General features: G+C 56.5%; 1 protein-coding gene across 1 annotated transcript; it reads left to right on the top strand.

Moving 5' to 3' along the window:
• The first annotated feature begins 1,197 nt into the window (after positions 1-1,197).
• On the top strand, positions 1,198-26,667 carry RHBDF2 (rhomboid 5 homolog 2). Its single transcript, XM_038742120.1, has 18 exons — positions 1,198-1,271; positions 16,685-16,865; positions 17,120-17,247; positions 17,391-17,586; positions 17,901-18,095; positions 18,343-18,471; positions 18,788-18,918; positions 19,472-19,657; positions 19,903-20,014; positions 20,220-20,294; positions 20,555-20,716; positions 21,130-21,239; positions 21,335-21,398; positions 21,539-21,633; positions 22,384-22,459; positions 23,048-23,148; positions 23,236-23,389; positions 26,171-26,667. Exons 2-18 carry the CDS (start codon positions 16,707-16,709, stop codon positions 26,588-26,590), a joined length of 2,493 nt encoding a protein of 830 aa, XP_038598048.1. The 5' UTR covers positions 1,198-1,271; positions 16,685-16,706; the 3' UTR covers positions 26,591-26,667.
• Positions 26,668-27,248: the final 581 nt, after the last annotated feature.

The raw sequence follows: 27,248 nt of genomic DNA, 5'->3' as shown, positions 1-27,248 counted from the left end.
GGGTGACTTTGGGCAAGTCACTTCACTTGAGCCCCCTCCTTCCTCTCCCCCTCCTCCCCCTCTCCATCCCCCCTGCCTTACCTCCTTCCCTTCCCCACAGCACCTGTATATATGTACATATGTTTGTACGTATTTATTACTCCATTTATTTATTTTACTTGTGCATATCTATTCTATTCATTTTATTTTGTTAATATGTTTGGTTTTGTTCTCTGTCTCCCCCTTCTAGACTGTGAGCCCACTGTTGGGTAGGGACCGTCTCTAGATGTTGCCAACGTGTCCTTCCCAAGCTCTCACAGTAAGCGCTCAATCAATCATTCAATCGTATTTATTGAGCACTTACTGTGTGCAGAGCACTGTACTAAGCACTTGGGAAGTACAAGTTGGCAACATATAGAGACGGTCCCTACCCAACAGTGGGCTCACAGTCTAAAAGGGGGGGACGGAGAACAAAACCAAACATACCAGCAAAATAAAATAAATAGAATAGATATGTACAAGTAAAATAAATAGAGTAATAAATATGTACAAATATATATATATATATATATATATATATATACAGGTCAATAAATACGATTGATTGATCGATTGATTGTCTCTGCCTTAGTTCCCTCATCTGTAAAACGGGGATTAAGACTGTGAGCCCCATGTGGGACACCCTGATCACCTTGTATCCCCCCCAGCGCTTAGAACAGTGCTTTGCACATAGTAAGCACTTAACAAATGCCATCATTATCATTATTATTGATTGATTCTCTATGCCTTAGTTACCTCATCTGTAAAACGGGGATTAACACTGTGAGCCCCATGTGGGACACCCTGATCACCTTATATCCCCCTCCCAGCGCTTAGAACAGTGCTTTGCACATAGTAAGCGCTTAACAAATGCCATCATTATTACTATTATTGATTGATTCTCTATGCCTTAGTTACCTCATCTGTAAAATGGGGATGAAGACTGTGAGTCCCCCGGGGGGCAACCCGATCACCTTGTTAGCCTCTCCAGCATTTAGAACAGTGCTTTGTACACAGTAGGCGATTAATAAATGCTGTCATTGTTATTATTAGTCCATTGAGTCATGCTGCTTCGCCTAGGCTACGACCCCAAAGTCCCGCCCCGCCGGGCCCAGGTGGAGGGAGGGGCGAGATGCTCCGCCTTTTCCCCCTCTCTTTTCCCCGCCCCGGCTCCGGTCCCGGCAGCTGAGCCCTTAGCTCACCCCTCTCTCCGACCGGAGGAGCGTCCCCGGAGTTTGGGGGTCGGCAGGGAGGTAGGTGAATGCGGGACCCCAACCCCGGTTCCCCAACATGAACTAAGAAGCTTATCCAAATCCCAGGCTATCCATTGACGGGGCTTTCAGCAGATGCAGATTGCTTCATTTTCTGGATTGAAAACAGTCTTGCTTTATTGCTGCGAATAGATATTTGAGCAGTTGAAACAGGTTACAAGAAAAGATGAAAAATGAAGTGCAGATGACACAGAACTGGGAGTCAGGAAGTCTCATGTCCTCCCCCTGGCCTGGAATGCCCTCCCTCCGCACATTTCATTTTGCTAACATGTTTTGTTTTGTTGTCTGTCTCCCCCTTCTAGACTGTGAGCCCGCTGTTGGGTAGGGACTGTCTGTATGTTGCCAACTTGGACTTCCCAAGCGCTTAGTACAGTGCCCTGCACACAGTAAGCGCTCAATAAATACGATTGAATGAATGAATGAACCCCAGTTCGGGACGGGCTTCCCCGCACACACGTGGGCCCGCACCGGGCGACCTGCGCGGTCATTTTGTTCAACTCTTCAGTAAGAGTCCTGAATATCTGCGGCTTGACATTTTCGGCCAAAAGCAGTAGTTTCCTCCAATTACCGAGACTTTACGTTTTAAATCCAATTCTCTCAACGCCTAAAATTAATCTTTCATCGTGTTAGCCTCTTTGGAAAGGTCCTTCACTCTACTGGCCCACTAGTGGACTATTCATTTTGTTAATGATGTGCGTTACAGCTGTAATTCTATTTGTTCTGACGATTTTGATTTCACCTGTCTACATGTTTTGTATTGTTGTCTGTTTCCCCCTTCTAGACTGTGAGCCCGTTGTTGGGTAGCGACCGTCTCTATATGTTGCCAACTTGGACTTCCCATGCGCTTAGTACGGTGCTCTGCACACAGTAAGCGCTCAATAAATACGATTGAATGAATGAATGAACGAGCGGAACCGCGGAGGGCCCCGCGGGGTGGGGGCCGAGAGCCGCTCCCACGAAGAGCCCCTCTCCTCCAGGAGGCCCTCCCCGTCTAACCCCTCAAATCCCCACCCAATTCTTCCTCCTTTCTGCGTCGCCTGGGCACTTGGGTCTGCCCCCTTTAAGGTCTTTAACACTCAGCTCATCCCCACAGCACTTAGGTCCGTATAATAATAATAATTGTGGTGTCTGTTAAGCGCTTACTATGTGCCAGTATAATAATAATTGTGGTATTTGTTAAGCACTTACTATGTGCCAGGCACCGTGCTAAGCTCTGGGGTGGATACGGGCAAATCGGGTTGGACACAGTCCCGGTCCCGCATGGGGCTCACGGTCTTAGTCCCCAGTTTACAGATGAGGTAATAATAATAATAATAATAATAATAATAATAATAATAATAATGGCATTTGTTAAACACTTACTATGTGCAAAGCACTGTTCTAAGCGCTGGAACTGAGGCACAGGCTATCAGCTCCTTGAGCACAGGGACTGTGCCCACCTATTCTATTGTAGCAGTGCCCTTTCCCAAGCGCCTAGCACAGTGCTCTGCCCACAGTAAGCACTCTAAATGTTATTGATTGAAAGTATAAAATAAGAATAAGAGTGTCCAGTGGATAGAACACGGGCCTGGGAGGCAAGAGGACCTGGGTTCTAATTCTGACTCTTCCACTTGTCTGCTCTGTGACCTTGGGCAAGTCACTTCACTGGGCCTCAGCTCATCTGTAAAATGGGGATTAAAACTATGAGCCCCATGTGGGACGTAGACTGTGTCCAACCTGATTATCTTGTATCTATCCCAGAGTTTAGCACAGTGCCGGGCACATAGCACTTAATGCCACAGAAAAAAGGAGGGTAGGGGAGACTAGCAAGGGGTGTGACCCCTCCCCTTTCTCTTACTGGTAGGTGGCCAGTTCATTCATTCATTCATTCGTTCCAGTCCTGAGGGTCTCCTAGAGGGGATTGATTTCCCCTAATCCAATGGGCACCCCCTCCCCACTTGGACCCCTAGGTCCAGCTGCCTTCCAGAGGTGTCGGAGTTGTCTCTGACCCATTGGAAGGAGACACAGTGAGGGGACGTGTAATCTTTGATGTGGTTTCTTAGCCCAGGCCTGCACCTGGGACTTTCTCATGTCTAAATTGGGAGTCATGGTTGGACTGGCCTCCAGAGGCAGTGGTAAAATCCAGGTCGATTGGAAGCCCCTAAAAGGCCAGGGTCCCTGTCTCTCTGGTGCACTATCTCAACCTCTTAGCCCAGTACATAACACTAATTAGGCGCTCAGGCAGGGCCATTGAGAGATTGATTGACGGATGAAAGCACCCCTATGTCCCCCAGCTGTCCACTCTGTGGGATCTCCCTCAACTACTGCCTCAGATTCCCCTCTAAGATTTAGGGGGAGAGATGGGAAGGCTGGGCTCACTTGGACTTTCCTCCCAGGGTTTGCTGATGGTCACTGTGAATCTCTCAGCCCTGAATTGATTCCCCAGAGAAAGGTGGTGATGATAATAGTAATTGTGATATTCGTTAAGCACTGACTTTGCGTTCAACACTGGGGTAGAAAGAAGATAATCCAGTTACACACCATCCCTGCACCTCATTGGCTCTCCCAGTCTAGACAGGAGGCAGAAGGGATAATGAATCCCCATGTTACAGGTGAGGAAACTGAGTCCCGGAGAAGTGACTTGTCCGAGGTGATACAGCAGGCAGGTGGCAGAACCCACGTTTCCCGACTCATATGCCCGGGCCCTTTCCATCTGGCCCTGCTCTTTCGTAGTGGGGCAGGAGGTCACACTGTATCACCGGGAGTTGCGTTTTGGGGAAACCCATACCAAAGCACTGACTGGTTTTGAAACCACCCTTGGTTTCTTGCAACCCTGAGGCTTGCTATTTCCAGACAGGCTCTCATCGTCAAAGGAACTTTCCTTCGTTGGCCAACGTGGAGTGAAAATCTGGGCCGCGAGGGGATTGTGTGAGGGCCCTGGGCCCATCTAGGAATGCCTTGTGATCAAAGCTCGCCGGGTGTTGGTAGGGGAGAAGGGGACCTGTGTTATTGTAAGTTTGGAATGGGAGCCCCTCCCAAGCCTGGTGGGCGGCAGGACTGTGGGCTGCCTTGTGGTCCCCTGAATAATCATTGTGGTATTTCTTAAGCGCTTACCAAGTGTCAAGCGCTGTACTAAGCGCTGGGGTAGATACAGGGTAATCAGTTTCCACGTGGGGTTCACAGTCTAAGTAGGAGGGAGAACAGGTTTTGAATCTCCACTTTACAGATGAGGTAACTGAGGCACGGGAAAGTAAAGTGACTTGCCCAAGGTGTCACAGCAGGTGCTTGGCAGAGCTGGGATTAGAACCCAGTTTCTCTGATTCCCAGGCCCATGATCTTTTCACTAAGGCCACGCTGCCCTTCCGGGGAACATCTTTGGGAGGGAAGAGGGGGTCTTGTACCTGACCCATGGGCTGGGTCTGCCCCAACGAAAACAGAAGGAGTATCAGTCTGTTAATGGTATTTATTGAGCATCTACTCAAATAGTTGATAGTCTACAGGGGGAGACAGATATTTAAATAAATGACAGCATTGTAATAATGGGTTTGCCTGCAGCCCTTGCTGGTTTCAATACCTTGTGCTCAGTGCTCTGCACACAGTAAGCACTCAATAAATACAGTTGATTGGAAGCAAATGTCATGGTCCCTGCCCACAGAAAGTTTCCCCTCTATCCCCACCCTGCCTAAAATACAAGCCAAGTAGGATCAGCAGTATTCCTTGGGAATTTCCCAGCACCTGACAAGCCCCACAGCACTTAGGAACATATCCTAATACCCTAATATTTCCCCTCTCTGTAATTTATTTTGATGTCTGCCTTCCCCTGTAGACTGTAAGCTCTTATCGGCAGGGATTGGGTCTACCACCTCTATTGTATTGTGCTGTTCCCAGTGTTTAGCACAGCCCTGTGCATATAAGAAGTTATCAGGAAGTACTGTGGATTGATCCATTAGTCTGGCTATGGTAAATAATGATAATAGTAACATTGATGGCAATTGTTAAGTGCTTACTCTGTGCCAAGCACTGTTTGGTAAATGCCAAAGTCATTCAAGCAAGGGGCCCTTAGGGGCAACAATCATTAGACAATCAGTAAATACTATTCATTGCCCTTCCCCATTCACAAAGCCCTTCTGAAATTCCATCTCCTCCAGGAGGCCTTCCCTGGTCTATCTCTCATCTCTTGCCTCCTCACCACTTTCATGTCACCCAAGCACTTGGATTCCCCTCCTCCCCGCCATCCCATTGATATGCTTATGTACATATCTTTATAGCTTCTTTCATCTGCAATTTAGTTTAGTGTCCTTGGGCTGTAAACCCCTCTAGGGCAGGGGTCTTGTCTCCTAGTGATAACTGTGATATTTTTTAAGGGTATACTGTGTGCCAAACACTGTGCTAAGCCTGTGGGTAGACACAAGATAATCACTTCCTGTCCCACACAGGGCTCATGGTCTAAGTAGGAGAGAGAACAGGTATTTAATTCTCATTTTACAGGTGAGGAAAGTGAGGCCCAGAGAACTGAAGTGACTTGCCTTGGGTCACAGTAGGCAAGGGACAGAGCCAGGATTAGAACCCAGGTCCTCACTCTTTTGTACTCTCTCGAGCGCTTAGGACAGTGCTCTGCACACAGATGCTCAGTAAATGCTGTTGATGGAGTGAAGAATCGTGAATGGGGTGGTGTGGACAGGGAGTGGGGTGGTGCAGACATAGCCTTAGATTGAGGCACCACGTAGCCTGTTACTGGTTTATTCTTTGGACAGGGATTTCACAACAGCTCAGACGCAGGATCCTCTGGGGTGGGGGCGTCAGGGACCTCTCCTCTCCTCCCCCCCACCCACAACCCGAGGCCTCGGTGACTGTGTTTGGGTCTTTTAATAATAATGAAAGACGTGAGGGAGCCGCCTCCTTCCCCGCTAAAGGAAATGAATCAGGCCAGGCCGAGCCAGGCCAATTGCTGCCATTGGCCCCGTGGTCTGTGGCTAAGGAAACAGGCCCTGGTTTCACCCTGGTTGGATTCATCAGGCCCAGGGCAGCACCCCCATCACCCAACGGGCAGGGGTCGTCCAGTGAGGGGTCGCATCCGTGAGGAGGTGAGCGCAGGCAGCCGTCGGACAACCCCCCGGGGCTGAGCCGACCCGCTCCGGGACCAGTTCTGGTCGGTGCCAGGAGGAGGGCAGAGGCCGCCGTCCTGCAGAGCCCGGTCAGGGCCAAGGCGGCCAGTGAGGAGGTCCACCTGGGGCTGAGGGCTGGACTGATAGGTTGATATGGCAGGGCATTGGCCACGAGGGAAGGGCGGATCGGGGGCTTGAGAGCCTCCTGCCCAGCTCTGAGCTGGAGCCTCCTGGACACCGGGGCCCTGACCCAAGAGTGAAGATGGGGGACTGAGGATGTGAATGTCGATGGCCATCCTGCTCAACTGTGAGGTTAATCCCCTACCCAGGGCTGTTCTCTCCCCCCGTCCCTCCGGGTTTGTGAAAGACAGGTCAGGTGCCCTCCTGCACCCACCACGAGCTCCACCTCTCCATACTCCCCAGAATCAGGGGTGGTGAGGGGTGGGAGGGATGTTCATGTGTTTTTGGTCTTGCTGCCTACGCGCACGTGTGTGTGTGTGTGTGTGTGTGTGTGTGTGTGTGTGTGTTTTCACTGCCTCTGGGTCTGTGTGTGTGGCCTCTGTCACTATTTTGAGTGTCTTTGTGTCACTTTATGGGCTTTGAGTCTCTGGGTGTCTCTGGGTATGTCGGGTGTGTTTGTGAACCGTGTGTGGGTCTATATGTATTCATAGTCTCCATATATGTGTGCTATCTCTGTATCTGTGTGTTTCTGCCTCTCTCTGCCCACCCATTTGGTGGTGGAAAGTGCTCCCTCCCTTCCCCAATTCAGCCCTCTCTCCAAGTCCTGGCCTAGTGTAAGAGAAGAAAGCAGTGAGCCCAGGAGGCTCTGGGGGAGGGTGGGGGTGGGTGAGTGGCAGCTGGGTGGCAGCCCGGGGTCCAGACGCCCTCCCCCTCTTTATCCCGCCTCCGGCCACCTGCTGCTCCATTGTCATTGTCCCTGTCCCTGCCCTCCTGGTCCCCAGGGGCCAGACCTCGGCTCAGGGCCCCGAGGAAATCTGGGTCAGAAGGAGGGATGCTGGGCCTGCAGGGAGGACCAGCGTGGGATGGGGTGAGAGCCTTCCGGCAGGCGGAAGGATCCCAGCTGTTTGGGGGCTGCTGAGCCAGGGGATGCAGGCAGTGTCTGCTCCGGTGGATTTATTATCCTTCCTGGACAGGCCTTTGTTTAGGGAGTGTTTATCTTGTCTGGTGAGTGGAACTTTTCTTATGAAAGTGTGTGTGTTTGTGTGTGTGTGTGTGTGTACGGTTGCGGGTGGAGGGGGAGGGAGTCAGCAGGCCTCGCTTGTGCTGAGGAGGTGGGAGTGAGGGAGAAGGGTCCTTAGTCGCAAGATGCTCCCCATTAGAATGGAAGCCCCTTGAGGGCTGGGGACAGAGATCTTAAGGCAGTGATGTTCTCCCAGAAGCTCAGTACAGTGCTGTGCCCTCAGTAGGTGCTCAGCCAATGCCATCCATTGATGCTCAGCCGATGGAATCTGGATTATTCCTCCTGGAGCAGAGGTGGCTGAGGGGAGCCCTCCTGATTTAGTCTCCCGGTGGGTGTGAGATGCTACTGAGGACGGACCAAGGGGAAGGAGGCTGAAATTGCAGCAGGACAGATTAAGGTTAGACAGACAGAAGAACTTCCTGGCTGGATCAGGAAGGAATCTGAGGGAAGCCAGGGCTTCTCTTTCCTGGAACTGTTCAGGAAGCAGACCAGGCTGGCATCTTGGGGGCGGAGGACCTTGGAATCGGAGGACTTGGGTTCTAATCCCAGCCCTGCCGCTTGCCTGCCATGTGACCTGGGGCAAGTCACTTCACTTCTCTGAGCCTCGGTTTCCTCATCTGAAAAATGGGGGCTCAGTACCCGTTCTCGCATCTACTTAAACTGCGGGCCGCAGGACTGTGTCTGACCTGATGATCTTGTCTCAACCCCAGCACTTAGTACAGTGCTTGGCATTTAGTAAATCCTTAATAAATGCCACAATAATCAATCAATCAATTCTATTTATTAAGCACTTACTGTGGGCAGAGCACTGATCTGAGTGCTTGGGAGAGTAAGATACAACAGAATTAGCAGGCACATTGCTTGCCCATAATGAGCTTACAGTCTAGAGGAGAAGACAGACATTAATATAAATAAATAAATGGTGGATATGTACGTAAGTTCTGTGGGGCTGAAGGAGGGGTGAATAAAGGATGCAAATCCAAGAGCTAGGGTGACGCAGAAGAAAGTGGGAGAAGAGGAAATAAGGGCTTAGTCAGGAAAGGTCTCTTGGAGGAGATGGGCTTTCAGTGAGGCTTCGAAGGTGGGGAGAGTCATTGTCAGATAATAGTAATAATTATTAATAGTCCTTTCTGGGGTTGATGGGGAGTGAGATCGACTGATCAACTACTGGTTTTCATTGAGCGCTTACTGAGTGCAGAGCGCTGTAGTGAGCCCTTGGGAAACTACAGCTCACTCCCCAGTCCTCAAGGGGCTTCCACTCCAGTGATCCCCAACGTCACTTGGGGGGCGGGGGCAGGGGGCGGCCGGCTTCGGTTGGAGCCCTTGCCAAGGGAGAGGAGCAGCCGGGGCAGTGGGGGCGGGGGGAGCAGACGGTTGTTTGTGTTGTTGTCTCAATCCTAAACCCCATCCTGTCATTTTCCCCGCATAGGCCTGGCACCGGTCCCGGTGTTGTACTCCCCCCACCTCCCCCGCTCCAGCCCAGAAGGGCACAACCCCATTTGGCAGCAAACGACTGAGGCCTGGGCTGAGGGCAGAGCCCCGCTCCCCAGCTGTTGGGCGATGCTTCCCGGAGGGTGGACTTTGGGGGCTGCTGGGTTGGGGTGTGCCAAGTGCCAGTCGTTGTGGGCAGGCAGGAAACGTGGCTGCCAGAGTTCCTGATGTGTCCTCTCCCAAGTGCCTTGTCCAGTCCTCTGTGCACAGAAAGCGTTTAGTAAATACCCGTGGATCGATTGATTGTCGGGACCCTTGTCTGGTCCTCAGCCCCATGGAGGAGCTCTCACCAGCCGGCGGGGAGAAGAGGGGCTCCTGGATTTCTGGCCGGGTGGGCGGCTTTGTGGCCCCACTGTCTCACCTGAGGATGAGGTGGATCCAGGCCTTTGGACTAGATACCTCCCTCCTTGCCGGGGTCGGTATGGGTGTGCTGGGGAGGGCAGGGGGGACCGGGAGTGCTGGCCGGGAGGGAGGAAGAGTGATCTCTTGGCCCTCAGCACCAGAGCTGCCGTCTTCCTGCTCCTCCTAAGCCAAGACCCAATCCTCAGTAATGGTAATGATGGCGATGGTATTTATAAAACGCTTATTATATGCCAAGCACTAGGCTAAACACAGGGGTGGATACAAGATGATCAGGTCGGTTGCAGTCCCTGTCCCACACAGGCTCATGGTGTAAGAGGAAGGAAGAGGAAGGTGGCGGCGTATCCCCATTTTACCGATAAGGAAGTTGATGACCAGAGAAGTTAAGTGGCAGAGTTAAGTTGGGTCCCCTGGCTCTCAGGCCTTCCTAGGCTTCTGGATTGTTGGTCTCCATTTCCCTGCCCCCCACCCCCTTCTGCCAAGCCACTGGCCATTGCCAGAGTTGCTAGGGGGCTGGGGTGGGAATGGTGGGGGGTATCACATGACCCCGTTCTGGAGGCCGGAACCTGGGAGGTCAGCAAAACTGGGGCATTTGTGACGTTTTGACCCTCTGGGCCAAGCTGCCTCAGATCCTGCTTCCTCTTTCGCAACTTTCAGAAAGCATCCCCGAGGTCTGGATGGGGGAGGTCGATTTGCGTGACCGGCTGGGCTGGGGGTGGGGGTGCGCCTCCTCAGGCATCTCCCCCTCCCCCCACCCCCAGGTCCCAGGACAGGGTGGGTCAGAGCCCAGATCCTGGCTGGGTTCACCTTCTTCCCCTCCCAATCCATTAGCCACTCCCCCTTTCTCCTTCCAGGATGGATTTAGTGCTCAGTCTGTGCTGAGCGCTGGGGCAGATAGAGGAAGATCAGATACTGCCCCTGTCCCTCTACGAAGGCTTGCGGTTTACGAGGGAGGGAGAGCAGGCAAATCATCCCCGTTTTACTCATGAGGAAACTGAGGCCCCGAGAGATGAAGTGACTGGTTCAAGGTTACACAGCATGCTGGGACTAGAACTGACTCTTTTGCTCCTGACACTCAGCCCAGTGCTCTTTCCGCTGGCCCTGCCATTCTGGTCCCCAGCTCTAATCCCCCCTCCTCACACCTTCTCTAGCCCACAAGAAGCCCCCTCTGTTGGCTCCCAGGCCTGATCCTGAGGCAGGAGTCATCGGGGAATATCATCAATTAATAGTATTTATTGAGCACTGACTATGGCAGAGCACTGTACTAAGCACTTGGGAGAGTACAGTACAACAGGGTCGGTAGACACATCCCCTGCCCACAAGGAGCTTGCCGTCTATGTATAATGGCATTTATAGTGGCATTTATTAAGCGCTTACTGTATGCAAAGCACTGTTCTAAGTGCTGGAAAGGAAAGGAAGACTGGAGGAAAAGGCCCACGGCTGGAGGCAAGGGGTCCCGGGCCTTCCCCTAACCTGTGGTGTGAACTTGGGCCATTCATTTCACCTCTCTGGGCCTCCAATTCCTCCTCTGTGAAATGGGGATGATAAACCTCTCCCTCCCTCCTTTGCGGGGGTTCCTGTGGGGACAAAATTAGGTCAGCAATGGCAGAGAGCTCAACAAAAAAACATTCTGCTCCTGCGTTTTGTCCCTGGCTTTGAACCTGCCCCATCTCATTTGCGTGGCCTTGCCTGTAGAGGTGATCACCCTCCGCCTTCCGGGCTGGGCTGGGCCTGGGAAAGTTCCGGAGCTTCAGAGTTTTCCTGGTGTCTTCCTTTCCCCGTACGAGGTGAGCGAGGGAAGCCCTTTCTGCCCTGGTGAGCACAGTTGCCCCAGCCGAGTGGGTGGTGGGCTGAGCGGGTGGTCGGCCAGGTTCGATCAGTGGTATTTCTTGAACACTTACTGTGTGCAGTGCACTGTACTAATCACCCAGGAGCGTACAGTACAACAGTTATTAGGCATGTCCCCTGCCCCCAAGGAGCTTCCAATCTAGGGGAGACAAATGTTAAAATAAGTGCCGTGAGGTTGAGGGTGGGGGGAATACCAAGTGTTTGAGGCGGACCCGTGTGCACACATGTGTGTCGGTGATACAAGACAGAGTAGGGGAAATGAGCGTTTAGTTAGGGAAGGCTCTGAGCCCCCAAGTGCCCCATCCCCTGTGCACCCCCGCCTCCTGAGGTGGGCTGCACGGTTCCGGACCTGGTCCACAGGACAGGTGGAGGTGGTGGTGGCGAATGAGGCCAAATGAGGTTATTTAGGCCAGTGGAAAGATCAAGGTCAAGGGATTAGCGGAACCTAATTGTTGCCGATTTGTACTTCCCAAGCGCTTAGTACAGTGCTCTGTATATAGTACGCTCTCGATAAATACAATTGAATGAATGAACCGGGATTGCGGGAGGCCTTTGGTGCCCTGGTCGTCGTGCGGCAGAGTGGCGTGAGAGGCCAAACTCCTGGGCTGCTGACTGCCCCTTGGGGAGGGGGCATTCCTAAGGGCAGCCCCGCCTTCCTGGAAAACTGGCCTCAGAAGGGGTGGATGGGGGCGGCGTTAGGCCCTAGCGTACCGATGTTCCTCCCTCCCCAATCCCAGGTCCCCATCGTAGGTCTCCCTTGCCTAGGGACCCCACCTCCAGCCCTGGTCCCCCCGGGGGGAGAATTTGGGGGCCAGTGCCTGGCCTGGACTGGGGGTTTGCTGCTGGAAAGGGAGGAGGGACTATGTTCCCAGCCCCCTCCCGGCCCTCCTGTCTCTTCCTGCTCCCCTGGCACTTGTGTCCTTCCCGTTGGGGTGGAGGGAGGGTGTTGGCCCTTCTTCCCCCTCACTTCCCTTTCCAGAATGGGGTCAGCCAGGGCGGGTGAGGCTGGGCGGTCTTGGTGCACGTGGCCCACCGGGTCCGGCCGTGGGGGTCCAGAGTGCGCCTGAGGCCCTGGCAGCTTCTTGGTGGCTGCCGGATGTGGCTGGGGGCCCCCTCCCAGGATGAGCTGCAATTTCCTCTGTAATGAGAGCGGGGTGCATGGCTGTGTGGCAGGGAGCAGGAGATAAGGCCGGGGCGGGGGTGGGGCTTTCCCATGCCCCATCCTGCCCCCTCCACCCACTCAGCAGAGAGCACGGGTCCCCCCTTTTCTCCCTCCTCTTCCCCCCCACCCGGCCCCTCCAACCCTTTTCTCCCCAGGTCCTCGCCTTCCCTCACCTGGACCCTTCTACTGTGTCACCTAACACAGTCCAGGCCGTCGTTGGTGAGAATTAATGGTTCTGACCACGGTTCCAGGCTCCGAGGGGAGAGCGGGGGAGTGGTGGGGAGGGGGGGGGTCTCCCTCACCCTCTGAGAGCCTCTCTCTCGCCCAACCCCCTGGGGCCCTGGTGGCCCTGGCTCCCATCTGTGTGTGTGTGTGTGTGTGTGTGTGTGTGTGTACACACGCCGGCCACCCTCCCTCTGTACCCTTTCCCTGGTGGCCAGGGCGGGGTCTGAGGAGACGGGAAGCTTTCCGGGCCTCACCCCGGGCCGGGCTGTTGCCCGGGCACCGACCCAGGGGTGTGGGAGAAGGTTAGGGGGCTGCCGGGGAGAGTTGGAGCCTGGGCTTCTGGGCTGAGAAGCAGCCAAGGCCCAGCCTCCGGGCGGGGGGCTTAAACGTCAAGGCCCCAGACCTCCGCTGGAAAGAAACTGAAGGTTCTTCAAGGAACTATCTGAGTGTCTTCTCTCTCCCTCCCACCCTTCCCCCTGTGAGGCTGGGGCTGGGGTTTCACAATCCGCCCTCTGCGGCCTGACTCAGCGTGGGCTCCCCGCCTGGTGTCTCAGTGCCAGGCAGCGGGCGGGTGGGTGGCCAGGGCCTCTTGAGGGGCTGGGGTAGAGGGGGACCCTCTGCAGAGGCCTGGCTCTGAGGAGGGGGAGGTTGGGGGTCCCAGCTTCTGGACCTCCAGACCTCAGATTTAGGTAGAGGGCAGTGCCTATGGTGACTGGGCTCCAACCAATCCGTCAGTGGTATTTGTTGAGCGTTTACTATGTGCAGAGCACTATGCCAATTGCTTGGAAGAGGAAAATATAACACAGTTGGTGGACACATCCCCTGCCACAAGAAGCTTACAGTCTAGAGGGCGAGAAAGACATTAATATAAATGAATATATGACCCATATGGACGTAAGTGCTGTGGGCTCCAGACAGGAGTCCGGAGTGCCCAGGATGTGCGGGGCAGTGGGTCACCCAGAGATTCCCTCCCTCCTTCCTGGGGAGGTCTGGGGGACACCAGGGATATGGGGGGCCCCCTCAGTCCCAAGTCCTGGGAGGAGGAAGCCCATTTCCCTCAGACTTACACCCACGCGTCTTGTCAATGGGTACAGCCTAGTGGATAGAGCATGGACCTGGGTTCTAATCCTGACTGCTCCACTTCGCTGTATGACCTTGGAAAGCCACTTTGCTTCTCTGTGCCTCAGGTCCCTCATCTGTAAAATGGAGATTAAGATTGAGCCCCGTGTGGGACGTGGACCTTGTCCAACCTGATTAGCTCGTACCTGCCCTAGCGCTTAGTACAGTGCCTGGCATATAGTAAAGCACTTAACAAATGCCATTGAAAAAAATCAGCCCCTCAACAGTATGCTTACCTCTTGGGAGAGTGTCTACCAACTCTATTGTGTTGCACTCTGCCAAGTGCTTAGTTCAGTGCTCTGTACACAGTAAGTACAGACTGTGAGCCCACCATTCTAGACTGTGAGCCCACTGTTGGGTAGGGACCGTCTCTATATGTTGCCAACTTGTACTTCCCAAGCACTTAGTACAGTGCTCTGCACACAGTAAGCGCTCAATAAATACGATTGAGTGAATGAATGAATGAATGAAAGTACTCAATAATGCCGCTGTTGGAGAGTGCAGTAGAGTTAGTAGGAAGCGTTCCCTGTCCTCAAGCAGCTTATGGTCTAGTCAGGGATGGACAGGCAGTCAGTCGGTCAGCCAATCATGTTTATTGAGCGCTTACCATGTGCAGAGCATTGTACTAAGAGCTTGGGAGAATACAATTCAACAATTTACAGACACATTCCATGCCCACAATGAGCTTATAGTTTAGAGAGGCAGGGCAGATCGGTCTAAGGACTCAGAGCGACCCTCTCCGGGGTCCGTGCCAACCCTGCCCGACCCCATGGCCCTGGTGCCCCCCAGCTTCACCTCCTCCCCCTCCTGCGCCTGAGGCTCCCTGCTGACCCCTGGATCGGTCCTCCAACGCCCGACACTCCCAGTGGGCTGGATCCCAGCCAGGTCGGCCACGGCAGGCTCTGAAGCTGGTCCCACCCAGTTTGAAGAAGGCAAGGAGGGGAAGAGACGCCCTCTTCCCTGGAAACCACCCAGGCAGGGTTGGAGGCTCTGTCAGCGACAGGAGGTGGTGGCTGGATGGGAGTGTGACTCAGGTTGAGGCCTCGGCGGTCCCCGCTGCAGCCCGGCTGGCCCCCCAGGGGCTCTGCCTGCTGATGAAGCCCAGAGTGAGGAGTGCTCAGCTCTGGACCTCAGCCGGGACCCACCCGCCCCACAAGGGACCACCTCCTGTCCTCCCACGGGAGGTCGGCTCATGGTGGGGTCGGCTGGGGCTCTCTTTCGGCTGTTCTAATGATGACAATAATACAATATATTACATTATAACAATATAATAATTAATATATAATCATTAGATTATTAATTATATTGTTATTACAGTACTTGTTAAGTGCTTACTATGTGTCAAGCACTGTTCGAAGCCCTGGGGTAGATACAAGTTAATCAGGGTGGACACAGTCTCTGTCCCACATGAGGCTCAAACTCTTTATCCTCATTTTACAGATGAGGTAACTGACGCCAGAGAAGTGAAGCGACTTGCCCAAGATCACACAGCAGGCATGTAGCGTAGCCGGGATTAGAACCCAGATCCTCCTGACTCCCAGGCCAGTGCTCTCTAGACTGTGGATTAGTTGGCATTTTGAACGGCCCCCTCAGGTCTCTCCTGTTTTTCTTCCGAAAGTTTTCCAGCATTTCCCTGCGATTTCCGTGCCACCTCCCTGGCTGCTCCTCATCGTAATAGTAACAGCTGTGGTCCTTGTTCAGTTCCGACTATGGGCCAAGCACTCTACTAAACGCTGAGGTAGTCACAAGACAATCAGGTCAGACCCAGTCCCTGGTCCCTCATGTGGCTCAGGAGAAGAGATGTTAAATCCCTGTTTTACAGAAGAGGAAGCTAAGGCTCCGAGAAGTGAAGCAGCTTGCCCGAGGTCACACGGCAGGCAAGTAGGGGAGCCGGGATTCGATCCTAGGTCCTCTGCTTTCTCCTGGTGGGGGGAAGGGGCAGAGAATCTTCTCCCCAGCGTGCCGGAGAAGGTCACAGAGGCCCAGAGAGGTTAAACCACTTGCCCAAGGCCACACAGTAGAGTTAGAACAAGAACCCCAGTCCCGGTTCTCCTCTCACCAGGCTCCATCAGAAGAGGCACCCGTTTTCTTCTTGCTTCCCAGGTCAGCCCAGGGTCACTTGCATGTGGGGTCTCGGCCCCCAGACAATATAGAGCGCTAGGGCCCGTGAAGGGAAGTGAAAGAACCAGGTGTATTCTCCATGGGCAAGAGTTTGCTGGACTGGTTTGGGGTGGGTGGGTGGGGAAAGGGCAGCTTGTGAGGTAAGGAGGGGCTCGCGCTGCCCCTGGGGAGCGAGGAGAAGGGGCTGGAAGAACAGGGCCACTTGTGTGTGTGACCATTCCTCTCTCAAATTTCTTCCCCCCGACTGAGCCCAGGAGCCATTTGTTCCAGAACCAGTTGGGGCCCACTCACCTTCCAGCTCCAAGGCGGCTACTTCCTGCCTCCCCAGCCTGTGGCCAAGGGCCGACAGCCATCCGTGACTCCCTGAGGGCTGGCGGCCTTGGGTGGGGAGGACTTATTCTGCCGAGCAGACTCTGACTTTGTTACCCGGTTCCCTGCCTCCCTTGGCCCCAGCTTCCAGTGCTGGGTGGAGGTGGGGACGGGGGAAATCTCTCCTCAGGCCCCAGCAATACCAGCAAAGTAGGGGGAGGGCAAGTCACGTGGTCAGGGCAGCAGGGGGTTCTCCCCCAAACGTGGCTGCTCCTCACTCCCCACCCCACTGGACGGAGGCCTTGGCCTTCTCTGCCTTTCCAGTCTTCCAGGTCCCAAACTGTTGCTCTGCTCACTATCGCTCTGCGACCACACTCTGCCCGGCCCTGAGCATGGGGTCCCTCTAGGCACCGGTGCCAGCCCAGCGGCCCACCTCTGTGCCTGTCCCAACCTTGATCTCCCCCCGTCCACCCAGGCCCCCGGCCCTGCCGCCCACGATGGCCTCCAACAACCTGAATGGCCGGAGCCCCTCCCCTTCCTCCTCTTCTTCATCCTCCGGGAGTCGCCTGCAGAGCCTCAAGCCCCCCAACCTCTCCATCATCATCCCGCCCCCAGCGGGCGCGGCCCCGGGCGAGCGGGACCTCATGCTGACGGAGGTAAGGGGGACCCCCACCCCCAGGCTGGGGCAGCCTGGACTCCCCCCCACTCGGCCCCCACAAGGGGTGGCGCAGGTGCCCTGTCCGGTTGCTGCCCAGGTGGAGAGGCCCTTTCTGGGCAGCAACCTTTCTTGGGGCAGGGCCAGTGCCGGGCTGTGGCGGGAGGTCCCCCCACCCTGGATGTCGGCGGGGTCAGACGCTCCACGGAGTCCAGATACGGGTACCTGAGTCCCCCCTATCCGCCGCCCTCCCAGAGGCCCAAGAACCCAGCGTACATGAAGAGCGTGAGTCTGCAGGAGCCGCCCAACCGGCACCAGGAGGGCAGCTCGGGCCAGCGCCCTGGCTTCCACCGCCAGACCTCCCTGTCCCAGAGCATCCGCAGGTGAGCGCCAGCCCCGCTGGGCTGCCTGGGTCGGGGGGGAGGGGGACTCCGAACGGTCAGCCCCTTCAGGTGGCCTGCCCGTGGTGGGAGCCGCGGCCCCAGGAGCCCCGCACCCACCCAGATTGACGAATCTGCCCCCACAGGGGCACGGCCCAGTGGTTCGGCGTCAGCAGCGACTGGGAGGCGAAACGGCAGAACTGGCAGCGCAAGAGCCTGCACCACTGCAGCGTGCGCTACGGGAAGCTGAAAGCCTCGTGCCAGCGTGAGCTGGAGCTGCCCAGCCAGGAGGTGCCCTCCTTTCAGGGCACCGAGTCCCCCAAACCCTGCAAGATGCCCAAGGTGACCGTGTCAAACCCGGTGGGGATGTCACACTTACCCTGTCCCTGGCACTGGGGCAGGGGCAGACTGGGCTGACCTGGCACGGTTCCTCTGCTGTGCCGGATTCCCCATCTAGAAGGGAAGAAGGGATCTCCTTCCCATTTTACAGAAGGGAAGGCTAAGGCCCAGAGAGGTCAAGTGACTTGCCCAAGGTCTCATAGTGGGCCAGGATTGGAGCACCCGGGGTCTTTCCCTGGGCCCTGCCCAGAGAGGGGGTGGTGAAGAGGGTTATGGGGATTCTCTACCCCCAGGCTCATCCCTTCTGCCCCTGACAGATTGTGGACCCACTGGCCCGCGGCCGGGCCTTCCGGCACCCGGACGAGGTGGACCGGCCTCACCCTCCGCTGACCCCGGGGGTCCTGTCCCTCAGCTCCTTCACCAGTGTCCGCTCGGGCCATGCCCACCCACCCCGCCGCAAGAAGGAGTCCGTGGCCCACATGAGCTTCCGGGCTGCCGCTGCCCTCCTCAAGGTGAGCCCCCCATCCCTCCCTCCCCGCAGCGCTGACCCCCCTACCTCCTGTCCTCACACTGAGCGGCAGGGAGCTCCGGGCAGAACCCCCTGACCCGGCCCCTCCTGTATCACAGGGTCGTCCGGCTGTGGGGGCGGGGAGAAGGGGTTTGCGACGCCACGGCCTGGAGCCTGGGAAGGGGAGAGGACGGTGCCCGCTGCCGAGCTGGCCGGGGGATGGATGACTGGTGTCTAATGCCCCCTTCTAGGGACGCTCGGTCCTGGAACCCTTGGGGCAGAGATGTCGGCCGGTGAAGCGTAGCTTCGTGTACCCCAGCTTCCTGGAGGAGGACATGGTGGACGGAGTCGACACCTTTGACTCATCGTTCTTCAGTAAGGCAAGCAGGGGGTCGGGTGGGGGGCTGCGTGGAGGGGGACTACCGCTTGCCATTGATTTTTTTCCCTTCTGAGCCAATGCTCCCCAGGGGAATTGGGGGCTGGAGGATGTTCTCCCATTTGGGGGCCAACCTCACACTCCTCCCCTGTCCACACTACTCTCTGTCACACACACCCAGACACCATCCCCCCCATATTGCTCGTCTGCAAACCCCAAGTCTGCTCCATGAGGAGCTGGATTTTGGGACGCAGGGTCCTAGGTGCTAATCGCCCGACGCTAATGATCCGCACCCCCCCGGCCCGGTTCCTTCCCTTCAGATCGACATGCAAGATGAGTTGTGCTCTATGCCCGACGACGTGTTCGAGTCTCCCCCACTCTCAGCCACGTGCATCCGGGGACCCCCGCACTTGGACTCCCCACAGTCTCCGGACCGGGGGCACATCTCCCTGTGAGTGACTTTCCCCCTGTCCCTGCCCTTCGGCCGGCAGCTCCCAGTCCCAGGCTGGCATCGCCAGATCTGATGGGCACGGTGTCTTCTTCCAACCCCAGCGTCCCCGTTCTGACCATTCCATCAGTGGAACTCATTGAGTGCACAGAAACCCCCGGCAGTCAGTCCCTTGGGGTCACCCCTCGCCCCCCGCCCACAGACCTAATGGCCAGAGCCCAGGTCTGAGAGTCAGAAGGACCTGGGTTCTAGTCCCGGCCCCGCCACTTGTCTGCTGTGTGGCTATGGGCAAGTCATTTCACTTCTCTGTGCCTCAGTTCCCTCATCTGTAAAGTGGGGATTAAGACTGTGAGCCCCACGTGGGACAGGGACTGCATCCAACCTGATTAGCATGTATCTATCCCAGCGCTTAGAACGGTGCCTGACACATAGTAAGTGCTTAATGAACACCATTTAAAAAAAGGTGGGGGGGGTGGGTCGTGGTGTCGGGCTAGAGGGGTGGCTGTCGGCCGCTGGGATGTCGCAGGGCTGAGGGTCATGCCCCCTCCTTGCCCAGGAAGGAACCGGCCAGCAAGGCACCCCAGCGTGGCAAGCGCATCGCGTCGAAGGTGAAGCACTTCGCCTTTGACCGGAAGAAGCGGCACTATGGGCTGGGCGTGGTGGGGAACTGGCTCAACCGCCGCTACCGCCGCAGCATCAGCAGTACTGTGCAGCACCAGCTGGAGAACGTCAACAGCCATCGGTGATGGGCGCTGCCAGGGACCGGGCCCGGGGGGAGGGACCCCGGGGCTGACCACCCCTCCCCACCACCTCCTTCTCTGCCCAGGCCCATGTCCCACCCCCCCAACGCAGGCCTGACCATGCTGGTGGGGAAAAAGCTAGCAACGGGAGACCGGGGCCTGGCTCCCCAGATGTGGCACCGGGTGGGTGCAGACTCGGGGGGGGGCGCGGCCCAGGGGCCCCGGCTGACCCGCTGCTCCGCCCCAGGCCGTACTTCACCTACTGGCTGACCTGCGTGCACGTGGTCGTCATGCTGCTTGTTATCTGCACGTATGGCATTGCGCCCATTGGCTTCGCCCAGCATGTCACCACGCAGCTGGTCAGTTCCTGCCCTCTTACTTCCTTACTGCTATGGGGGGCGGAAACTGTGGCTTGCTGGTTCTGCCTGGTCTTCCAGTAATGCAGTGCCCTGCCCCCAGGAGGGCCCAGGGGTTGGGAGTTCCGGGTCATGCCCAAAAGAGGGAGGTACCCTGGCTCCAGCCGAATGCCCAGGAGGTGGTTCCCTCTCCCCCGCCCGCCTGCAGGTGCTGCGGAACAAAGGCGTGTACGAAAGCGTCAAGTACATGCAACAGGAGAATTTTTGGATCGGGCCCAGCTCGGTACGGACACCCCTCCACTGCCTCAGGAGCCTGTGGTGGGGCCCAGAGCAAGGAGCTTCTCTCCCGGCTCTGGCTAGACCCCAGGGTCCACTCTGGGAGCCCCTGGGGGGACGGGTCCAGCCGGGGGAGGCTCCTGGGGGTGGTCCGAGGCCTGGGACCCTGAGGGCCGTTGGCACAAGCTGGTGCTGGGATGATGACTCAAGCATCTCAGCCTGCCTGTCTCCCCCACCGTCCTTCTCCGTCCTCCCCCCGCCACGCAGATCGACCTGATCCACTTGGGAGCCAAGTTCTCTCCTTGCATCCGGAAGGACCGGCAGATCGAGCGGCTGATCGAGCGGGAGAGGGACCGGGAGAGAGACTCGGGCTGCTGTGTCCAGAATGACAACTCGGGCTGCATCCAGACGCAGCGGGCAGACTGCTCGGTGGGGGAGGGGGCCAGGAGGGGCGGGGCTGGGGGGTGGCCGGGCCCAGGGGTAAAAGCAGCGATGGGGTCCATCTCCCCCCAGCCCCAGAGAACCGGAGGTAGGGGATCCCAGGTCTGCCCCCGGCCTGCTGGGTGACGTAAAATATGTCACATCACCGCTCTGGGCCTCAGTTTCCTCATCTGTAAAATGGGGATGAGATTCCTGCTCTCCCTCCCTTATAGACTGTGAGCCCAATGGGGGACGGATGTCCGATCTGATGGTTTCGGGCCTACCCCAGTGCTCAACACAGAATTGGAGCTTAATCAGTCACCAATAGTGAGTCCCCTTCCTCTCCCCCTTCCCACCCCCCAACTCCCTCAACCGCAGAAGCAGTAACTCCAATCAGTGACCATTTGTCCTTGCCCCTCTAGGAGACCTTGGCCACTTTCACTAAGTGGCAGGAGGACACCGGCCCCCCCATGGACAAGTCCAACCCTCACCAGAACCGCACCTCAGGGGCTGTCTGCCACCAGGACCCCAGGTACGGGTCGGAAGCGGGGAGGCCCCGGGGGGTGGGCACGGAGGGCGGGGCAGGACGGGCCAGAGCCGAGCTCCCCAGGCCTGTGCCCCCTCCAGGACCTGCGAGGAGCCGGCCTCCAGCGGCGCCCACATCTGGCCCGATGACATCACCAAGTGGCCGGTGAGCATCCAGCGATGGCTTCCCGGGGCTGGGCTGGCAGAGGCTTGGAGGGGTGGGGGTGGGGTTTGGCCATCCAGCAGGTTCTCCCCCAACCCTCCTGCCCTGTGGTCAGCCTCTCCCCTGCCTCGGTCCCCGCTCAGATCTGCACCGAGCAGACCAAGAAGACACGCTCGGGTTTCCAACACCTGGACTGCCAGATCAAGGGAAGACCATGCTGCATCGGAACCAAGGGCAGGTGGGCAGGGCCGCCCTCCCCCCTTCCGGGTCCTTGGGCCGCTAGGAGTCTGGGAGCCTTGACCCCTTGCTTATAGCTCTGAACCCTCTCACCCCTTTGTCTCCCCTGTCCCGGATGCATGCGCCCCTCTGACCTCACTTCCGGGTGCCTCCGGCCTGCAGAAACACCAGGGTTTCAGCCTGACCACGGCTCATCACCTGAATAATTTGTAATAACAACTATAAGCGTAGGCTTTAAGTGCTTACTGTGTGCCAAGCATTGTACTTTATGCGGGGGTCAATACAAGGTCCTCAGGTTGGACACAGCCCCCGTTCCACCTGGAGCTCACTTTCTAAGGAGGAGGGAGATCAGGTATCGAGTCCTGATTTTACAGAGGAGGACCCTGAGGACTGGCGGGGGTTAAGTGAATTGTGCAGGGTCACACAGCAGGCGGGTGGCAGAACAAGGATTAGAACCCAGGTCTCCCGAATCCCAGGCCTGTGCTCTCACCACCAGGCCACACTGCCACACTGTCGTTCTGTTCTGGCAGTGGCCCAGCCAAGCGAGTCAGTCCAGAGGTGTCAGTGCAGTTAGCTCGGGAGGGAACAGGGGCGTTCTTACCCTTTTGGGGCAGGACTGAGTGTCCCAGCTTGGGGCCTGTGTACCCTGCAGTCCCTCCCATCCCACCCCAGATTGGGGGGTAAGGTAAGTGGACATAGATCCCTCTGATTGCTGTCTTCCTCCCCACCTCCACCCCCCCGTGCCCACCAGCTGTGAGATCACAACCCGGGAATACTGCGAGTTCATGCACGGCTACTTCCATGAAGAAGCTACTCTCTGCTCTCAGGTGAGCCCCAGCACGGGTCCCTTCAGTGGGGGTAGGGGACTGGGTCCAGGGTCCGACTGCATCCTGAATGCGGGGGAAGGCAGCCTCTTAATAGTAATAATTGTGGCATTTGTTAAGCGCTTACTATGTGCCGGCAGTGTACTAAACACTGGGGTGGATACAAGCGAATTGGGTTGGTCCTCACCTCTTCTATTATTCCTCAACTCCACTGACCTCCTGCTGCACTCCAGCTCGCCCACTTGTCATCATCAATCGTATTTATTGAGCGCTTACTGTGTGCAGAGCACTGTACTAAGCGCTTGGAGAAGGACATGTGCATCAGCCAGGGCCTCAGCTGCTTCAAGTACCAATGGGACACTCAGTTTACAGAGGAGGAAACTGAGGCCCAAAGAGGTTAAGGGACTCACCTGAGGTCACTTGGCAGACCCCAGTGCAGAGCCGGACCCGAACCTAGGCCCGTGCCCAGCTGGGTCTGGTGGCCAGAGAGTTTCCTGAGACCACAGGCTGGGTGGGGGATGTTCCCCCCCAGGGGCTTTGTGGCACCCAGTTGGTGTACCCCCTCCTCTTTCCTCCCTCCCCTTTTGTTAGGTGCATTGCCTGGACAAGGTGTGCGGCCTCCTGCCCTTCCTCAACCCCGAGATCCCTGACCAGTTCTACCGGCTCTGGCTGTCCTTGTTCCTTCACGCCGGGTAAGAGGCTGCGAGCTCCGGCCGCGCCCCGTGCCCGCCGCCCGGCCCCACGGGGCGAGCACTGATGCCCGCGTGGACTCCCTGCAGCGTGGTGCACTGCCTGGTGTCGGTGATCTTCCAGATGACCATCCTCAGGGACCTGGAGAAGCTGGCAGGCTGGCACCGGATCTCCATCATCTTCATCCTCAGCGGCATCACGGGCAACCTCGCCAGCACCATCTTCCTCCCTTACCGGGCAGAGGTACACACCCCACCTCCGGGCTCCCCCTCGGACCCACTGACTCGGTGTGATCCCACCTCCTGGGCAGGCCTCGGCCCCGGATCTTCCCAAGCAATCGATTAATGGTATTTATTGGGTGCTTACTCTGTGCAGGGCACTGGACTAAGCGCTAGGGAGAGAGCTAGGGAGCTTCCAATCCAGCAGGGGAGACAGATACTGAAGTGCTTTACAGACAGGGAGAAGCAGGAAAAACAGATATGTACGTAAGTTAGTGCTCAAGTGACCGGGATTTGAGGGTTTAGGTGGAGGTTCGTGCCATCTGGACGTTTCCAGGGTTTCCACCCTCCCACCGGCTTCCCGTATTTTGGAATTGGTCGCTTGGAAATGTAGAGCAGGACTGGGGGAGGTGTTGGCTTCCTTCCTGCGCCTCAGTGCCGCTTTCACACCATTCCACTTCCTCCATCCCTTTCTCTCCCTTCCTTTGAAGCCCATATCATCCGCCTCTACCACCCACTCCAGATTCTAGTAATGGTCATCTACCACCCCCCCAGGCCCCACCTTCAGCTTTTTTTAACCATTTCAATCCCTTTCTCACATTCCTTCTCTCTTTCTCCATCCCTACGGGGGATGTGGATATCCACATAGATTTGCTGATGACCCTTCTGCTGCCTGCTGTCTATCACTCGTCAACTCCACTGACCTCCTGCTCCACCCCCGCTCGCCCACTCACCAACTTGGATACCCACACTCGATCTTATCACCTCTAGCCACTGCACAATCTCTATCCCCACTAACTCTGAAATCCCTCTATCTGACCACAACCTCCTCACTGCCTTCTCTCCCATTCATTCAGTCATATTTATTGAGCGCTTACTGTGTGCAGAGCACTGTACTAAGCACTTCCACACACCTCTACCCTGCCAATTTGTGCTTTTCCCCCCACAGAGACCTCCCATCTTTGGACCCCACAGAACTCAACTCACTCATTCCCTGGCCCCTTAGTCGTTCTCATGCCTCTAACCCCCAGCCCACCTCCTTCACTCTCATGCACGAGCCTCAGAGCGCTGCTGGTGGAAATCAAGATGTCAGGCTGACCTCATCTACTTCAAGTTTATCCTTGCGTGCTTTAATTCTGCCCTCTCCTCTGCCCGGCAAAATTATTTCTCCGTTCTTATTGATGCCTGTGCCCATCGCCCTCATCAGTTGTTCCCGACGTTTAACTCCCTCTTCAAACCCCCTGTCCCCCCACCTTCTCCATTCCTTGCCATTAATGACCTGGCCACTTGCATCATTGAGCAAATTGGCACTATCAGGCCTGATCTCCCTAAAATCTCCCCTGCCCCTCCTCCCCCCAGCTCCTCCCCACTCCTGTCCCTTCTTCAACTCTCCCATTTTTCCCAGCAGTGAATGTGTCTGGTATAGTGTTATATGGCCCTCTCCCAAGCGCTTAGTACAATGCTCGCCCACAGTAAGCGCTCAGTAAATACAGTTTACTGACTGACTGTGAGTTGCTTCCAGACCCTCTGCTATCTTGGGGAGATCAGCTTAGACAGAGAGCCGCGGGGAGAACAGGGAATGTGTCCAACTCAGTTATCTTGTATCTACCCCAGTGTTTAGCACCCTGCTTGGCACAAAGTAAGTGGGCAAAAGATCCCACAGTTCCTTTATCGGCCGGCCTCCAGGGCCTTTGGCTTTTTCCGTTATTGGCCTGTTTGTTGGTTATTGGTCCCGAGGGCTACGGCTCCCCCACCTCAGAGCTTGTCCCTCCGCCTCTGCCTCCGGGCACCTCCTGCTGTCCTATCCTGCCCTGGCAGCCGCTGCCACCCACCGATTTAGTGGAGCCTAGTGAGTTACAGGTGGGTTATAGGTAGAGCTCTTCCTCAGTGCCAAGCAAGTGCCTGGTGGGAAAAGCGCTGGGCTTGGAAGCCAAGAGATGTAGGTTGTAATAATAATAATAATAATAATGGCATTTGGCAAGCGCTTACTATGTGCAAAACACTGTTCTAAGTGCTGGGGAGGATACAAGGTGATCAGGTTGTCCCATGTGGGGCTCACAGTTTTAATCCCCATTTTACAGAAGAGGGAACTGAGGCCCAGAGAAGTGAAGTGACTTGCCCAAAGTCACACAGCTGACCATTGGCAGAGCCAGGATTTGAACCCATGACCTCTGACTCCAAAGCCCGTACTCTTTCCACTGAGCCACGCTGCTTCTCTTTGTAGTTTCGGCTCCCTCCTCTTGCCTGCTCTGTGCCCTGGGACAAGTCGCTTCTGTGGGCCTCAGTTTTCTCATCTTGAAAAGTTGTCTGTTTATCCCCTCCCATTTAGACTTTGATCCCCATGGGGGGATGGGGACGGTGTCCATTCCAATTGTATCCATCCCAGCGCTTAGCCCAGTGTGTGGCCCAGCACAGGGGCTGAACAAATCCCATGGCGGAGAGGAGAGAGCACAGTCCTGGGAGTCAGAAGGTCATGGGTTCTAATCTCATCTCCCCCACTGATCTGCTGTATGGTCTTGGGCGAGTCACCCTATGCCTCGCTTGCCTCATCTGAAAAATGGGGATTGAGGCTGTGAGCCCCACGGGGGACAGGGACTGTATTCAACCCAATTTGCTAGCATCTACCCCAGAGCTTAGTACAGTGCCTGGCACATACTAAGCGCTTAACAAATACCCCAATTATTATTTGGATTACTAAGTGCTGGGGTAAGAGCCGGGGGGCCGGGCCCGGCTGCCCTCCCACCCCCCAGGGGCTCCCGCTCTAATCCCTTCCCCGGCCTCCGTCTGTCTGTCCGGCCCGCTGCAGGTAGGGCCCGCGGGGTCGCAGTTCGGCTTGCTCGCTTGTCTGTTCGTGGAGCTGTTCCAGAGCTGGCCGCTACTGGAGAAGCCCTGGAAGGCCTTCCTGAACCTGTCCGCCATCGTGCTCTTCCTCTTCGCCTGCGGCCTGCTGCCCTGGATCGACAACATCGCCCACATCTTCGGCTTCCTGAGCGGGCTGCTCCTGTCCTTCGCCTTCCTGCCCTACATCACCTTCGGCAGTGCCGACAAGTGCCGCAAACGGGCCCTGATCATCGTCTCTCTGGTCGTCTTCGCGGGCCTCTTCGCCTCCCTGGTCATCTGGCTCTACGTCTACCCCATCAACTGGCCCTGGATCGAGTACCTCACCTGCCTGCCCTTCACCAGCCGCTTCTGCGAGAAGTACGAGCTGGACCAGGTGCTGCACTGACCGCCCGCCCCCCGCCCCGTGGGGAGGGTACACTACTTGGGCTGGCGAACCCTCTGTCCGGGGCGGCGGAGAGGCTGGCCTGCCAGCTGGAGGGAGGCCCGGACCCTCCAGCACTTAGGGGAGCTTGCTGCTGAGGCCCCCGACCCTTCTCCCCTGGGTCTCCCCATTCTGAGCCCCGAGGGGCTCCGGGCCGCTCCCCCATTACTGTGAATGTTTGGCCCGGTTGGAGTGAGGCCTTTCCTGCCCTTGAGGTAGGAGGTCGCAGTCTGGAATGTGGGGGCACCTGGTGCGGGCCGTGCTCAGCTCTGGACTTAATCCTCTCTCTCCCCCATCCCCGTCCTGTGATTTCCCCCCATCTTCCTCTGTAGCGTGCTTCCTGGTGGGAGAGAGACCCCGGCTGTCCTCCTAGGGGCCAGGGGCGAGCCTTAGAGGGACCCCTTTCTCCCCCCAGAGCACTGGTGTTCCACTCGCCCGCTCACCTCTCCTCAGCCCTCTACCTCGCCGGGCTCCCGGGGTGGGTGGGGGTGGGCTTCTATGGGCTCGGGTGGGCTTATTTTTTTTAAACCAACAGTTTGATGCTAACTTTGTACGGACGATGTCCCCAGTGAATTAAATGTTCTTTACAGAGTCGCTCTTCCACTGTTTGGCTTTAACCCTT

The sequence above is a fragment of the Tachyglossus aculeatus genome, unplaced genomic scaffold, assembly GCF_015852505.1.
Source record: "Tachyglossus aculeatus isolate mTacAcu1 unplaced genomic scaffold, mTacAcu1.pri SUPER_34, whole genome shotgun sequence".
In the NCBI taxonomy this organism is placed as follows: domain Eukaryota; kingdom Metazoa; phylum Chordata; class Mammalia; order Monotremata; family Tachyglossidae; genus Tachyglossus; species Tachyglossus aculeatus.
The sequence above is the reverse complement of the archived record's forward strand: the minus strand, read 5'-3'. Positions and strand labels throughout refer to the sequence as shown.

Coding starts and splice junctions, on each gene's coding strand:
- RHBDF2 (XM_038742120.1), top strand. CDS start 16,707: ATGGCCTCCAACAACCTGAATGGCCGGAGCCCCTCCCCTTCCTCCTCT. Junction 20,015..20,219: donor AGCATGTCACCACGCAGCTG/GTCAGTTCCTGC, acceptor GCCCGCCTGCAG/GTGCTGCGGAACAAAGGCGT. Junction 21,240..21,334: donor GTCTGCCACCAGGACCCCAG/GTACGGGTCGGA, acceptor TGCCCCCTCCAG/GACCTGCGAGGAGCCGGCCT.